The sequence below is a fragment of the Ptiloglossa arizonensis genome, chromosome 10, assembly GCF_051014685.1.
Source record: "Ptiloglossa arizonensis isolate GNS036 chromosome 10, iyPtiAriz1_principal, whole genome shotgun sequence".
NCBI classification, from domain to species: domain Eukaryota; kingdom Metazoa; phylum Arthropoda; class Insecta; order Hymenoptera; family Colletidae; genus Ptiloglossa; species Ptiloglossa arizonensis.
The window spans coordinates 16219995-16236044 of NC_135057.1; the positions used below are offsets into that span (position 1 = coordinate 16219995).

The following is a 16050-nucleotide window of genomic DNA, read 5'->3' on the forward strand; positions in this document are numbered from 1 at the left end:
AGGAGACGATACTCGATCGTCTCGATCGAACGGAGAATCGAGAACCGTGATTTCCCCACGGAGAGGGGGAGAGGCGCGAAACCAGTTACGTCGACTCGAGAAATTAAACGGAACGATTAACCGCGCGGCCGTGGACGTCGATCCTCGTCTTACCGCTGAAAAATTTCACTCGGAGCGCGCGAGTTCCCGTCGAGCGTGGAGAGAAAGAACGTGAGACGGACAGAGAGCGAGAGAGAAAGAGAGACAGAGCGAGAGAACCGTGGAAATCGAACGCAGCGGGCTACATTCGAATTTCAGCCGATCTTCCGTTTACTCGATCTCCTCGAGCGACTTTCGCCCTACGCCGGGAAACAACGATCCGTGTCCGCTGGAAACTCGCCTCGCGAGTTAAAATTCGCTCGAGGAACCCCCGAGATCTCTCGACGCGCTTTCGTCCTCGATCCCCGCTCGCCTCGGCGCGTTCTTCCCGAGCGGGAAGAGGAATCGCGCGGCGAGGACGAGCAGAGTCGAGGATCGAACGCGCGCGTACTCTTTCCACCGTGCTCCGTTACGGTTGTTCGTTTACAGTGAAGGTCATCGCGCATCCGGACAACTCGACCAGCTTCGAGGTGATCGAGTCGCAACTCGAGAACCCGTTGATCAACGCGGACCACCAGGACCTGCTCGCCATGCAGCAGATTCCAGTGCCCGGGAGCCATCATCACAAGCCGCATCACAAGAAGAACCAGACGGACGATCGCAATCGTGAGTATTCGATTGCCACCGAATCCATCCGGCTCGGTAGCGGGATGTTCGTTCGGGAGGCGGAAAATTTCGCGAGAGCAAAGAGGGGTGGAACCTTGCCCGTCCAAGGATGCACGGTGCAAACTCGCGAAAGGCCCTTAGGAAAAAGCGCGTCGAGGCGTTCGCGCTGGAAAGGCTTACGCTCGAAGCGGTGTGTTTCGGTCGCGGCGTCGCGGTTCCGGCGCTGGCGCGTTATCGACGATTTATTCGTAATCCTTCGCCAATTGGACCGAAACGAGCGGGGATATCGAAATCCGGACGAAAACTTTGAACGGGGCGGAGGGGAGTGGGCTTGCCGCGCGACGCCGGATTAAAGTTCGAAATCCGGCGGCTCGAGAAATAATACTCGGAGATACGGACGGGACAGGAAATGAGAGGACTTCGGAGTAAAATTAAATTAAAGTTTCGCCGCGATAAAGTCCGGGCCCCGGCTCGAGCGACGTTCCGCGATGTTGCGCGTCCGATCGATTTCGCGGGAAACTTTCACGCCGGAACGAGAAAAATTTACGAGACACCCCGTGGCACCGTTCTCGCGAAGAACTCGCCCGCTTGTAATTTAAACGGGCTCGGAACGAATTTCCCGGATAATTTCGCCCGCGAAGAGGAAGAAGACGCTCGCGGGAAACGAATACATATTTTTCCAGGAAACGACTCGACCGCGAAACCGTGGTCAGCGTAATTCCAACCGGTGCGGTAAACGCGCCGGTGTAAAGTCGAGCGAGCTACTCGCGGAGAGGCGCGCGCGCCAAAACGATCGATAAATTAGCGGGATTCGCGAGCCCACTTATCGCGCGACCCGCTAAAGACGACAAAGCGGTCCGTTATTCGTCGACGGTACGACAAAAGGAAGAGATATTCCCGTTAATTAAAATACAACGGAGCTCGAACGATTCGAGTCGGCTCGGCTCGGCTCGGCTCGGCTCGGCTCGGCTCGGGTCAAGGCACAACCGCTTCGAAACGAGGGCGACCGCGCGGACCGAAAGACGAGAGAAAAAACGAATCGGGAGGAAGACGGATGTTGGATTCGAGGAGCGGGAACGCGTAGACCCGGTGCGCCAGTGCGAACTATAACGCATCGAGAATTGATTGCATCCGGATCGAGCGGCGAGTAATTATCCTCGGTTATCCTTTAATCCAGCGATTACCCGCGTATCGATGTTCCGTCCGGTGATTGATTCGAGCGAAACGGATTCCTACGGTTCGCCGAGCAGCGCGAAGCCTTCGCGCTCCGTTATCCGTCGAACCGTTCGGAAGAAAGGCGGATGACCGATTTTTCCGATCGAGAACGTCACGGGTGGACGTCCGTCGGAACGACACCGAAAAGAACCTTCGATTCGGACCCGCCGCGAAATAATTTTCGATCGTCCCCTTCTCGTTCCGTTCGCCTGGTGGCGCGCGGGCGCGTACGTCCCGTTTCAACGAGCAAACTGGAATGCGAAGATCCGTTCGACGCAAACGGATTCGTCTTCGCTCGCCTCGACCACCGTGGAAATTCCGCGCGGGAACGTAATCAGTACCGCCTTTCAGCCCCGGGACGAACAAGGGCGCATTTCCCGCGACTCGTCGCGCGTCCTAATTAAAATTCGTTCGACCGCTTATTTATCCGTTTCTCCGTGGACCGACGTCGACCTAACGAGTCGCTATTTTCTCCGGTTCGAAAGTCGAACTCTCGACGGGCTCGGACGCGGTGAAATTTCGCGTTCGTGTATTCAATTTCGATGGGGCGGTCTGCCGGGACCGGAAGCTCGTTTCGTCGAGCGACGAGTCCGACGGATGGATCTTGGCCGCGCGAATGCTATTCGAAAAATCGACTCGATATTTTTCGTCTCTGTCGTCCGTTCGGTCTCTTTCGTTCGATCTCTCGAATGGAAAGTCGCGCGATCGAGAGACGGTGGGTGGTCGTTCGAACGTGTCGGCGCGTAGCGTTAATTACCGGGTCGAGGACGGGCGTGTTTTGAAATTTGTCGCACGATAAATCAACAGGGTAAAACCGTTTCGTATATTTTTTTCGCGGTTTATTCCCTCGACGGGGAGCACGCCGGATGGGGTGAGGGAGAGGGGTGAGGGGGAGAGATACGCGAGGTAAGCGCAAAATCGCTGCTCGTTATCGGCGAAGTTAAACAAACGGGTCACCGTAATTATAACTCACACCGGTACGCGCATCTAGGTCCGGGCATGCGCCCGCCTCCGTGCACCTGCGAGCACGTTCGAGTGTGCTCGTCAAAAGTGCGCCCCTATCGATTTCGGATATATACGTATATAAAGTAAAATCCGACCGCGAACGCGCCGTCTGCCCTACATTTTTCGCTTTCCCGCGAAACCGCGACCGACCGCGCGTGCGTTCGACCTTCGAGTCGAATTTTCCGTCGCGAGAAACGAATCTTCGACGCCGTTCTCGAAACACTTTCGGCGCAGTTTAGCCCGCTCCTGTTCGCGTTACGAGGGAAAGATCCAAGAAATCGATCGAACGCGTTCCGAAATTCGCTTTTTCCGATTCGTCGAATCGCGTCGATTCGAATAATTCACCGGTACGTCTCGGCGAGGAATTATTCGCGACGCTCGGTCTTTCGAGTTTCGTCGGAAGAGGAGCGCGCGGACGAGAACACGCGCGAAGAATATACGATCCTCGAGGATTACCAAAGGGCGGTTCGCTACCGCCCGGAGGGTTTATCGGGTAACCGTGACCTATCGGAGGGACGAACTTTCCGCGGAAAGACGCGAAGAAGCGTGGAACGTGTCGGCGCATAAAGGTTCGCCGCCGCGCGAAAGAACGATCCATCGACTCGCGATTAAACTCGGCTTCGTTCACCAGGAAACGATTTAAAGACGAACGAACGCGCGACGCGCCCCTTTCGACTTTCTCTCGCGCAATTTCGTTATTTTCCAACGCGTTTCGATAGCTCGCGCGTCTGCGAACACGCCCGAGAGAGACTGCGGGGGAAACCCGTCGAATAATTTTTTTTCCAACGGAGAAAGAGCTTGTTTTCCGTTCGCGAGGCTGGGTCGCGCGTTTACCCTGTCCCTGTCGGTATCGCTCGATCGATTTTCGTCCGATCGATCGGAAATTTACAAAAACCGTCGGCCGTCGTAAATTCCGCTCGACGCTCGAACTCTTCTTTTTTTGAAAAAACCGCTCCAAATCTCACGACCGCCCGCAGCCTCCAACGGACGCGTTTACTTACCTGGAACACTTTTCTCGAACGCCTCCTCTCGTCCGTTTTTCCACGGTCGTTCTGCATTCGAGAGGGCCGATTGCCTCGATCGTTCGATCGACTCCAATTTACTCGAAACGCGGGAAACGCGAGCGCGAACTTTCCTCGCCGTTTCCCCGTTCGTTCGAGGGCGCGCGACGATCGATCGAACGTCGCGAAATATCCGGCAGGATATCGCGAACGCGAACACCGGTTCGCGAGATACGGCATCGCCGATCGAAAGGGTCGATAATTCGCTGGTACGGAACATTTGGGAATCGAGGAGGAAAGATTCCCGTTCGGACGCGGTCGTTTTTCCGCTCGATGGGGAACGATTTTCCTCGCTCGCGAGTCTAACGAGCTCCGTCGAGTTTCCAGGTTCGTGCACCTGCGTCACCGGAAAGGTTCGGAGGCTGCCACGAGGGCAGATATATCTCAACGGGGGGGCACGGCATCGATCTCGAGGAGCCAGACGGACACCGGTTCCAATTACCGCCGCTTCGAATTGGCCGTGTTTCTCCGACCGACTCGAGAAAGCTGTCCGCGATCGAGTCGAGCCACTCCGCCCAGCCCGCGTACCTACCACTTCTACGATTGATATTCCCGCGCGAGACCAATCGTCCCGTTCTCGACCTCGGGACGTTTTCGCGCGAGATCGTCTTTCGCGACCGCGACGAGTGTTCTTATCGAGAACGACAACACCGATTTTAAGCCGAACCGAGCAGAGTTCGAGAGTTACGGGTGAAATTATACGGGGCGATCGGTCATCGATCGCGTTCCCCTTCGAAAACGTCGATCCTCCTTTCGAATCGTCCGCGGGAAAGAGTGCCGCGTGCCGCGTGCCGCGTGCCGCGTGCCGCGTGCCGCGTTACGCGACCTCCTCCTAATGGCTCCCGAGGCCGGAGCTACGCGAGAACAACCGCCCAAGAAAAGGAATAAAAAAGTTTCGCCCCATCGAGGGACCTTCCGTGCCGCGGCAATCGAAAGCATCCCCGTTTTTCCATGGACCGGCGTCGGATAAACCCTCGAAAGTGCCGTAACTTCGGACGACCTACGAGAGACGACTTTATTTAAGGTGAACGATCGGCGTCATCGATTCAAGGCCACCGGTTTTACGCGACTCCCTCGTAACGCGAGCCATCCCTACCGAAACTGCGGGAATATCAATAGGGCGAATTCGTCTCTCGAGAGAGGGACTCTCGAATGAATTTATACGCGATCTTACCTCGAGAGGAATTTTCGACGCTTCGCGTAACCGTTCTTATTGCTGCGGTTTCGTTCCGAGGTAACGCGATCGTAAATTAACGCGACGTCGTTTTTAGATTTTTACGACGAACGTCGAGACGAACGCGCTTCGCGAATTTTTATTCGAACCGCCCTCGGAGATTTCGCGGTTACCGAATCGAGTCTACGATCGGAGCAACTTCGCCCCGCGAACCGTTTTCCAACTTCCCAAAGCGATTTATTCGAACGCTCGAAGCCGCTCGTCGAAACGACTCGTCTCGAAACAAAACTCGACGACTTCGCGACGTTTGCATATTTAACGCGACGATACGATTCTATTCCCATTGTATCCCGTCGCTCGATGCCTGTGTCTCTTCCGGTACGGTATCGAGACATCGATCGCGAAAACGAAGGGAAATTTCGCGGCACGATAATTCCCTAGCTCGCTCGTTTCGATCTTTGCGCTTTCGTTCGACGCGAACCGACGGTTTTCTGGATTTCGATTCTTTCGAAAGATCCGCAAATTCGATCGCTCTTTCTCGATCTCCGAAACAGTTTCCACGAGGGTGGAAAGTATTTCTCCGTCGCCTGGAACGCGAGTCGTCGGGTAAGAGACGCCCCAAGGTCGAAGACGAATCACCCCCCGTAACGAAGATTTCGAGAGCGGCAATTAAGGCGGTCGAGGGGGGATACGGGGGGGTAGAAAGGACGTTGGGCCCTCGTTCGTCTTAATAGAGTGCGTCGAAGGCGCGTTCTTCGCGACGGCTGACTTATGGCTAATCATCCGAGCAGGCTGCGCCCCTCTTACGGTCCGTTTCCAGCGGTTTTTCTATTCCTTGCGACGGGGAAGGCGGTTCCAGCGATCTTCGGAAGGGTTCTCCAGCCTCGAGGGCGTTAACCCCGGTCACCGAGTCCATCGATCGAACGAGGGTGGCTGGTTAACGATGCCGAACGTTCGTCATCGGTTGGAATCTCCTCGTCTCGTCTCGTTTTCGAGATTTTCCTCCAGCTCGTAACGTGCGAACGTTTAACGCGAATCGAATTTTCGAATATTTGGCGCCCGTGGTTTCTTCGTTGCGCGTTTCCTCCGATCCCTCGATGGGAAAATTGATCGAAGGTTGTCGCAAAGTCGCAAACGCCACCCCGTCGCGCAATTTCGAGTTATCGCGGACGTTGGAACGAACTCGTTGTTTGCGCGCGTAAAAGGAATTTTCAATTTCCACGCGGATTTTTCATTCTCTTTGCCGTACCCTCGACGTTTCCGTAGTTTTATTCCTTCGGCGGTTGCCACTCGAGCCCCTTAAACCTCGACTTCTCTCCGCGAAACCAGAGCCCCGGCGATTTGCATAAATAAACAATTATTCTCGGCGATTGTTTTTAAGTGGCGAACAGGCTGGGAATAAATATCGGTCGATAAATATTCAAGATCCGCCGTTAAGGGTCGTTCTTCTTTTTCCCCGGTTCGCCCAGTCGGGCCAGTCGGTCACCGAATGATAAATCATTTGTTTCTCCTCGCTGGCTGGAAAACTAGGTTCTCCTCGACCGTGCAAACACCAGCCTCGAGCACGACCGTGTTTGACTTCGCCGATAGCGATCTTCCTCGCGGGGATGCAAAAATGCGGTAACGCGTGCACGTTTCGAAGCAGAAACAAGAATTACGCGCCTCGATGGATATCCGCTCGATCCCTCGCTCGCGTTCTCGGCCTCGGTGGGAAATTTCCGATTGGCCACGAGCGCGATTTCCGTGCTTCTCCAACGAAAGTTGCTCGCTCGTATCGCGCGCGCGAACGACGTATTTACCTACGATTTCCAGCGCGCGAAGCGGATGGAAAGCTCTTCGCGTTAACCGGGTACGCGCGGCCGCCTATTCGTCCAGCTTCGTGGCGCGATCGCGAGGGGAACGCTCGAATCGAATCGTTCGAAGTATATTGTATTTCTCGAGGAACTCGCCGAGTCGAGAGTTTGCGTCTTTCGCGAGTACTCGTCACCGAGGACGACCGACGAATATTTTATAAAACGCTTCCGTTGCATTTTTGCGCAGAATCGTCGGCGGTATTGCCATCTGCCTCGTCGGACCTGGAGAAAATCCAGCAGCCGGTGAAAGTCGTCCTCTCCAGTACGTGTCATCACGCCTACACCGCCTGCAAGTGAGCAACAATTTTCGCTTTCTCGCTCTTGTATCGGCGTTTTGGGCTCGATCGGGGAGGTTCGCCGGTACGTTTGTTCTCGTTTCAGAAACGATCCCGAGTGCAAGGTCCTTCTGGAGCCCGTTCTGAATCACTGCGATTCGATGAGCTGCGCGAGGAACGACTGCATGGAGGCGTTGCAGAATTTCTACAAGTCCGCGAACCACAAACACTCGGTGGAAATTGCATTTTGCCTGTGCAGGTGAGTGGTCGATAACGACGAAGAACCGATCGAGGTTCGTTCGCCCGCGATGCCGAAAATTCCAGCGAACGCGACCGAGTGACCTTTGCGTTTCGAGTAGGCGAACGTGTCCTCTCGTAACGGTGACAGTTCTCGGCAGGGAACGGTGTCGGACCGATCGTTGCTAAGTTCCTGTTCTCGTTTCGTAAATCGCGAGGTCGTAAAAACGCAACGCCGCGATTACGGACGAAGCACGAACGTCGACGACGACCGTGCTCGGCCGATTGTTTAAACGCTCTCGGCGCGCGGTATCGAACGACTAAATTAAAGCCACTTCGTCTTTGTACGTTCGCGTAATTCTGAGTAAACTCGCGGCAAAGGTGAGAGAGACGGACAAAGAGGGGTCGTAGAAAATCTCGCGCACAAAGGACCGTCTCCCGCGGAAATACCTCGAGTTCTGCATCCCTAATCCTTTCGCGCCAACGAGGCCGAGCGGCAGGCTTCTTTTTCAAGGAAGCTCCTTTAACTTTTAAGTGGCTTTTGCCCGCGAAACAATGCGGAAACTTTCTATCCGGCTTCCCCATTTTTTTTCTCACTCCGGTGCCCTCGGTTCGTTGTCCCGGCGGTCGCGTTCCTTTGTCTCGATGCTCAGGACGAGATCGGTATCCCCTTCTGAATTTATTAATATCGGAGAAGGTCAACTTCCGCACGGTACCGAGACCCGACGTTGAATCACGGACGAATCGACTTTACATCGCCGAAGCTAACGCTTTGTATTCGAGTCTCTCTTCTCGAGGTGGAGCGCGCCTCCGGTGGAACGTTCCTTTTCTCGCGGAGCAAACTTCTTCCGTTACGATCGAAGTTAATTTCGCGATAACGCATCGTATTACGACCGAGGAACGCGACGACGGTCTCGTCGAAGAGACGCGCTGTCGCTTCGAGGAAAACGGGCGCGGATAATTTACCCGGTATCTCCTCGTTGATTCGAACGTGCCACCCGGAAGGAGCTTCCCGGCCGCTCACGGACTTACCGTCGGATTTGTCCGCAACGATCGAAGTATCCCGCAACCGGTCCGAGAGAACGACGTCGAGCGGTTATTCGAAGGGCCGATGCGAAAATCTCGCGGGAGAAAAAAAGAAAAAAAACGCGGCAGGCTCGTTTAACGCTCGTCGAGCAACATCGGGCGTCTCGCGCTACCCGGGGATTCCTCCCCAGAACCGAGCGGACGAAAGTTGACTTTAGGACGGTGCGCTCTCGCGCGGTAAATCCGTTCCCTTTTCTCCTCGAGTTTCGAACGACGAGTCGAGTTCTCTTTCCGAATCGAAAAGTTCTCCCATTAGCCAGCCACGGTAACTTAAGAATCGATCCGCGAGACCGAGTCGACTCGCGACCGGCCACCGATCCATTTTTTCGGCCGTGCGGATCGATTCGAGCTCCAGAAGGGATCCGGATCGGCCTCTGCGTTGCCCGGGACCAATTACAACGCGAAACAAGTCGGAAATAACGTACACGACCTCGTTTCGCAGGAAGACGGATGGCAAGAAAGACGAATGCATAGTGGCGCAAGAGAAAATGCATCCCGCGTGTGCGCAGCGAAACGTGGGCTCGGAGACGCCTACCTGTCACAGCTTGGCCAAGGCGTGCAAACATAATCCGGCTTGCAGGTACGTCGAGAGAGTCGAAACGTTCTTAAATATTGCATCTCGTCTAGGAAATAGCGGTAAATCCACCTCTCCGAATCGCGCTCGAAGGTGCGTCAACCTCGCCCAACGTCCCGCGTTTTCATCCTTTTACGAGCTTTCGCTTTTTTCCCCGGTCGCTGTGTTCGCGCGACCGAGTTCCCCGCGTTTCCGGTTCATTTTTTCATCTTTCTCCGCGGCGGTGATAGTTTTCGAACGTCGGGCGTTTCCCGGCATATCCCCGTATTCCAGCGAATTCGATACCGAAGGTTGCAGCTCGAAACGCGTTTTTCGATAAGTTCCCGTTCGTCGACACCGTCCCGGATCGGGAGGTTGTATCGCGAGCCGGACGAACCGAACCCTTGATTAAACGCCGCGACTTTTCTTTCGTCTCTTCTTTCGACGGGCTCGGGGGTACGCTTTCAATTTGAAAGTTAAATTGCGAGTCAACGAGACGTGGCTCGATCCAGTCTCGCCGCGTAACGAAACGCTTTATTACCGAGAAAAAGACGTTCAATTCCGAGCCCGCGTAAAATTACGCGAAACGGCTCGATCCGCTTTAACGAGCAAAGACCGCCACCGCGAGGGAGGGGTCGAGAAACCGAAATCTATTTACCGCCGGTCGACGAACGCGTCCGGTGATTCGATTGAAATCGGGGGTCGATCGATTCGATTCGAGGATCGAAAAGAAACGGCGCGTCGCCCGACTGGAAACGGCGGGCGAGCGAGCTTATTAAAAGGAGAATCTCCTTCGGTATCGATTCGACGATACAAATCCGGGTAACGTGGACCGACGCCGATCGAATTACGATACGCGTACGCGGGCGAGCGCGTCGCGACGTCGTTTCGATCGATTTATCATCGGGCCGCGAAACCGTGTGGTTTTTCTTCCCTCGAGTTTGGAAGTTTTTGCCGAGCGGAACGTCGTCGGTCGATATCCGTGACCTCGAGAGCCCTGACAACGATCGACGAACGGTATTCTTCCCTCGTCCGTGCGTCGAGGGACGCCTCGGGTAAAAATTTCCCTCCAGACCCGAAAAGCCCGAAGAGCCCGAAGAGCCCGAAGCCCGATCGTTTCCGGACCCTTGCGAACATCGCTCGAATTAGTTCGACTTCGAGACGGTGGGTGGTTTGGGCGTACTTTGGTAACACTTTGCCCACGTTCGCCGGTGTTTGTCCGTGTTTGTCGGTGTTCCCGACAGCGAGCCGATTCTCGTGATTGCCGCGTACTCCGCAGAATGAAGCTGGAGTACTACGAGCAGAGTTGCGCGGTGGACAGCGTGACGAAGAAATGCGCGGGCCCACCGGCCGATTGCAGGAAAGCGATGCTGGGAATCCTCGGCACCGAGCTGCGTTCAAATTGCGCCTGCAAAGGCACGGAACTCGCGCAACTCTACGATTGCCTCGGCTGGCAGAGACTTCTCTGGGTGAATCCTTGCGTAGGTGAGTGAAAACCGCGTTCGTTCGCGCGATTCGACGCAGCTGCGGTTTTCGTTTCGAGTACGACCCGTTCGCGCACGATTTCCCTTTTTCCTCGAAACTTTCCCGCTCTCTTGCGAACGGTACCGCGTTCGGTTTTCTTTTGCCACCTTTGCGCGAAGCTCGCCTACGAAATACATTTTATCGCCAACTCGAGGAACACGTGTCGCGTCTTTCGAGTTTCGAAAATCGTAACCGAGCACCGCGGTCGTCGGTGAAATACGGGCTTTTTCGAATAACGCGTAATCGTTCGAATATTCGGGAACGGCGGTGTTCGACGGGCGAAAGTTAAACGTAGCGACGAACGCGAATATTAACGCGGCCCGGCTCGTAACAAAGGTCCGCTTCCATATTTACGGAACGAAAAATCACGGGAAACGAAACGGATGAGATGCGTCCGAATGTAATCGGTTTTTGATCGCGAAAAATTTCGAGATAAATCGCGGTCGAGCGCCTGTGATCGCGGCCGAGGCCGGCGCCGCGCGGAGCGGCGCGACGAATTTTTCTCGCAAATACGAATTCGCGGTCGAGCAGGTTCCGCGTGTCGTTTTAATCAGAGATCGGCCGACCGTTCCCCGGGAAACTCTTCTCGGTTGTTTTCCTCGTTGATACAGAATCATCCGACGGGACGTAACGTTTGTCCAAAGGACGACCAAATATTTGAAACGGTACCCTCTGCCGCGTTCGCGATGATATCGATATCGCCGTAGATGGACATTTCCGCGAAGACGAACCGTCCTACTCGTCGTTTTGCGGCCGAACCGCGTTTACGATTCGGGGAGAGAACCCAGCGGGAACGAACGCGAACCGAGGCTTTATCCGGCGGAGCCCGCTCGCTCGCTCGCTCGGAAACGTAAAAGTGTTCATCCGCGGCAATCGTCGGACGATCTCTCCGCACTTCGTTACGACCGCGGCCCCGATGCAGCCGCGCGGAATTGCAATTACATCGGTCGAAAGAACGAACCAACCAACGAACCAACCGACGAACCAACCAACGACACGACACAGGGCTTTTATCGATCTTACATCTGTTCCCCGAGTCGAGTTGCGAAAGCTCGACCGTACCCGGCATTCAGCCGACAGATAAGTCATTTAGATACGAAGAAATTGCACTTGCCGCTCGCTCGAGAAGTGCATCGCACTGTGCGCTAACTGCATCGAACGGCTCGATCGCCTTTCGTCGATTCCCGATAGGAATGTAGGTCGAACGGCAAGGTTTGATGTCCTCCGTTCGCTACCCCCGATAAACGCGGTCGATGCAAATTAACGGGAACCGGGGGTCCTCGGTTCGAATTTATTTACCGACGCGTTTCGTGGAACGTCCGAGTGTTTACGGTTCGATCGCGATACGGGCGATTCCGATGCTTTCGGGACCCGCGAAGATCGAGAAGGGAAACACTGCGGGGAACGACGCGTAAACGTATCGATGAACCTCGAACGAGACCTCGACGCGATTTACCGGCCGTGGTACGGTATCCAACGTATTCTCAACGACGACGAACGTCCAAGAGAAACGACCCGAGACCGAGACGTCGATTGTTTCAGTCGAGTCCCAGAAGGACTATCACGCGCGCAGGAAACACCATCATTATCCCAGGACTACGACGACCACCGTCTCCTCGACGACCAAGTCACCGGTTAGCACGACCACGATCACGGTGATCGAACAAGTAGAAGATAATCAAATACCGGAAGTGACGAGGTGGTCGACAACCGAACCCACGGAAACTTGGGAAATCACCGCGACGACGACGACTACGACCACGACCACCACCGTCACCACCACCACCGCCAGCACCACCACCGTGAGCACAACACCGAGCACCACCACGACTACCACCACACCGCCTCGTGAGTACACCGTTTCCGTTTCCGTTTCCGTTTCCGTTTCCGTTTCCTTTTCTTCGAGTTATTCGTCACGATCGAACCAGCGAAAACCATCGATAATCGAAATTTCGTTACGATCGGTTAATCGGCGCGAGGCTTCGAGATAATTCGTTGTACGGTTCGAACGAGTGGCCGATGGTAGCGAGAAGCCTCGCGCTGATTTACCAAAATGGAACACCCGGTCTAGGAATCGGTCGGTTCGTGCCAAGTATTTCCAAGGGGATCGTGGAATCGATAACGAGCACCGAATGGTTACGACCGCGAAAGGGTCTCGGGGGCCTCGGGTACTCGTTCGGCGTTGAAAGAAAAACAGGGGGTGCGTGTACGGTGACACGCTATTTCTCGAATGGAAAATGCAGCTCCTTTGATCGTTCAAACCGGACGAGAAATTCTGTCCGAAACACAAGGAATTTTTGTTTCACCGCCGCGAGAAACCCGTGTGTCGAACGTTACAAAGCAAAGTGGGTGGAAGGAGCGGGCTGAAAGAAAGATTCAAAACGAGGAAGGGTTCGTAAAGGGAGGAGGGTGGAAGGGAGGGAGAAAAAGACGGGAAAGCAGTTCGCCGGGGAAACGCGCAGCACGCGTCTCAACGTTCGTCTCTTTATAGGCTTCTGCGTGGTTCAAAGGCCGAGGCAAAGTCACCAATACATAAGGGAGGGCAAAGGCAAGAGGGTGAGTTCGACAATCTGCAAAGTATTTTCGCGATCGGCCCGACCGAAAAGCGTTTTCGACCGATCGAAACGACCAAGGAATGCGAGAAAGGATCGAGAAACGTTCGCGAAACGAGATTAGAATTTTCGCAACGCGGTTCGCGAACAGACGGTTACCATCGATCGGTCCTTTTACATCGAAGCCAAGAGTCTCGCCGCGTTAATTATTTTAACATCGTTTCGAAAATTAAACTCGCGATATCCAATTTAGTTTATTTCCATCCGCGGCACCGTGCGAAACTTGCCAACAACGAATCGCTCGGTCGTTGTTTTCCGAAAAAATTGTGTTTTAAACGTTAAGAGCTTTCGAGAATATTAAAAACGATACGTTCGTATACTTTTCGCGTCGGGAACGGATCGACGCCGCTCGGTTGTACCAATTTCTACGTGAAAATCCATTGAAACCGTTTTCGTTCGCTATTTAATATCGCTCATTTGTAATACACCGGCGATATTCGTACATTTACGAAGAATAAACATATTTTCGGATAACGGTTCGCATCGTTGCGCCTCGACCGTTGAACGTGCGATACGACGTAAACATCGACGCGGAACGAATTCCGGATTTAAATCGAGCGAAACGAATTTAGCAAACGTACCAAGACTTTTAATTAGCGGGAAAATAGAGAAACGCCGACGAAAAAAATATTCAACGTTCCTTCGAGCGCGTAGAAAAACGACGTGGATAAATATTACGTATCGGCCGGTTGTAAAAGTATGCGAACCGTTAAAACGACAGACGAGATGGCACTTTTCCGTTGTTTGCGAACCGTCGATGATTTCGAGTTGAATTTTTACGGTCGAGAGCCAGCGATTCGATTTACCTTTTGCTCTCGCGTGTTAAAATATCGACGTCGAGGCCGCTGATAATCGATATTCGCCGTACGGCGTTAACGAGCGCTGTCGTTCGTCTTTAATACCGGTCGAGCGTATCTTCGAGCGTGTTTTTCGAACGAGCGACGTTTCGCGAAGAAAGAAAGAAAGATCGGTCCCGTGCTGAAAAGAACGCGGCACCATCGGTAACCAGAACGTGGACAGCCTCGAGTAATTTTTGCACGGTCACGGGCCTTGGGAAGATCGATCGCAGCGTCCGAGCGGACGCGACTCGCGATTCTTTCCAAAACCGATCTCTTTTTCTCCCGACGGTAGGCTCGACGTCTCGTCGGTGGTTCTTCATGGACGTTGAACGATACGCGTGCGTCACGATTCGGCGAGCGAGAAAATTGGAAAACGCGTTCAACGAACCGTAAACGGTCGCATCGAGGAAAATCGCGGAACGTTTCGAAACTTAGCCTCGGTGCAGGCGAATACGCGGGCGCTTTAACGAGCCTTATTCGAAACACGAATTAACGGCGTGCGCTTGATCCCAACAGCTCTATCGCGAGGACGAGCCGGAATGCTCGGAGCTCTGCCAATGCGGCGAGGGCGAAGTTTTGATCTGCAACACGATCTGCGTGGATTCGTCGCCCTGCAAGACGGACTTTGCCTTCTACAATCACGAGGCACCGGCGTATCAGGCGCATCGCGGACCCTGCCTTTGCTATAGCGGTCGTTTCATATGCATGCGGCCTTCGCCCGGTGAATATACACCCCTTCTCGATGCGTTAGATTTCGCGCGGAAAAGTTCCCACAGCTCGCGGTCAGTCGCTCGAAAGATACGAGTTTCCTTCCCTCGAACAATGGAAATCGGATAGAAAGATCCCTTTTCGATTCGCGCGTTATAAGTTTACGCATCGTCCTCGCGCGATGAAAGTTCAGGGATAATCGTTCTCGTCGACTGGTTCCCGCAGATGCTTACTCTATACCGCACGGGGTTTTCATGTTCCTGGGATACAGCGAAAAGGACGAGAGCTTATTACGACAGCACAACAATCTCACGGTCCTGGACGCGGTGTCGTCCCTCGATAGCTTCATGAGAGAAGAAGTTAACAATCAGGTAAGACGCGTCGGCGTTGCACGGTCGATACCATCGACGTTTACAGGGGGTAGGGTAAGTCGGGTTCTTCGTAGCCGAACTCCGTCGCAAGGAGTTTGCCAAAGTCGCGAACGATATTGGCTCTGGAACAGCGGACCGTGAAAGTCTCGAGAACGCATCGGTCGATCCGTGGATCGTTAACTTTTAAACGCCGAGTAAAATCTTCGTTCATCGAAAATGGAGCCCCGGTTAACGAAACTTTGTCGCTCGTTCTTGGTAAGATAATTTACGTCGCGTCGAGGACGGTTAACTCGATCGGTCGCGTAACATCGACGTTCGAGTCGTCGGGCGGTCTCTCCGATCGAGGAGCGGGTTCGTTCGCGCGAGGAGAGAAAAATCTCGAGAGACGACACAAATCGGGATATAAAACGTACAAGACGGGCGAAACTTAATAACGCGAGATAGCGTAGGATGACGTCGAGACATGTACACCGTTCTTGTTCCTTCGTTCGCAGACAGTGTGCACGCTCTTCTTGTACAACGCGACCCGAGAAAACGTGATTGCAGCGGCGCGTCTCGGGACTGACAATCCACCTCTAAATAGCAGCCAGGCTCAGAGTCTACAGCACCTTCTGCGCGTCAAGGTGAGTAAATTGCAAATAGCAACGACTTTCCTCCCTAAATACGCATCAATTCTGATCTTATTTTCCCGGCAACCGGTCCGCCCGTACCGCTCCGTAACTTCATCGACGCGGCGACGACGGGATCCTTTCAGTCCTCCGACCTCTATTTAGACACTCGTCGCCCACCGATA

At 54.1% G+C, this 16050-nt stretch overlaps 1 protein-coding gene across 4 annotated transcripts in view; it reads left to right on the forward strand.

Annotated features, from left to right (window-relative positions):
* The window catches only part of Gfrl (Glial cell line-derived neurotrophic family receptor-like), a 168083-nt gene that overhangs the window by 137300 nt on the left and 14733 nt on the right, over positions 1-16050 (forward strand). For 3 of the 4 annotated variants that reach the window (XM_076321820.1, XM_076321821.1, XM_076321822.1), the window contains 10 exons: positions 568-744; positions 7240-7345; positions 7434-7586; positions 9093-9230; positions 10483-10688; positions 12270-12575; positions 13219-13283; positions 14695-14899; positions 15112-15257; positions 15752-15880. In XM_076321820.1, the coding sequence (XP_076177935.1) occupies positions 568-744; positions 7240-7345; positions 7434-7586; positions 9093-9230; positions 10483-10688; positions 12270-12575; positions 13219-13283; positions 14695-14899; positions 15112-15257; positions 15752-15880 (1631 nt within the window). The remainder of the gene's footprint in view (positions 1-567; positions 745-7239; positions 7346-7433; positions 7587-9092; positions 9231-10482; positions 10689-12269; positions 12576-13218; positions 13284-14694; positions 14900-15111; positions 15258-15751; positions 15881-16050) is intronic. The other variant, XR_012993504.1, reaches the window with a different exon arrangement.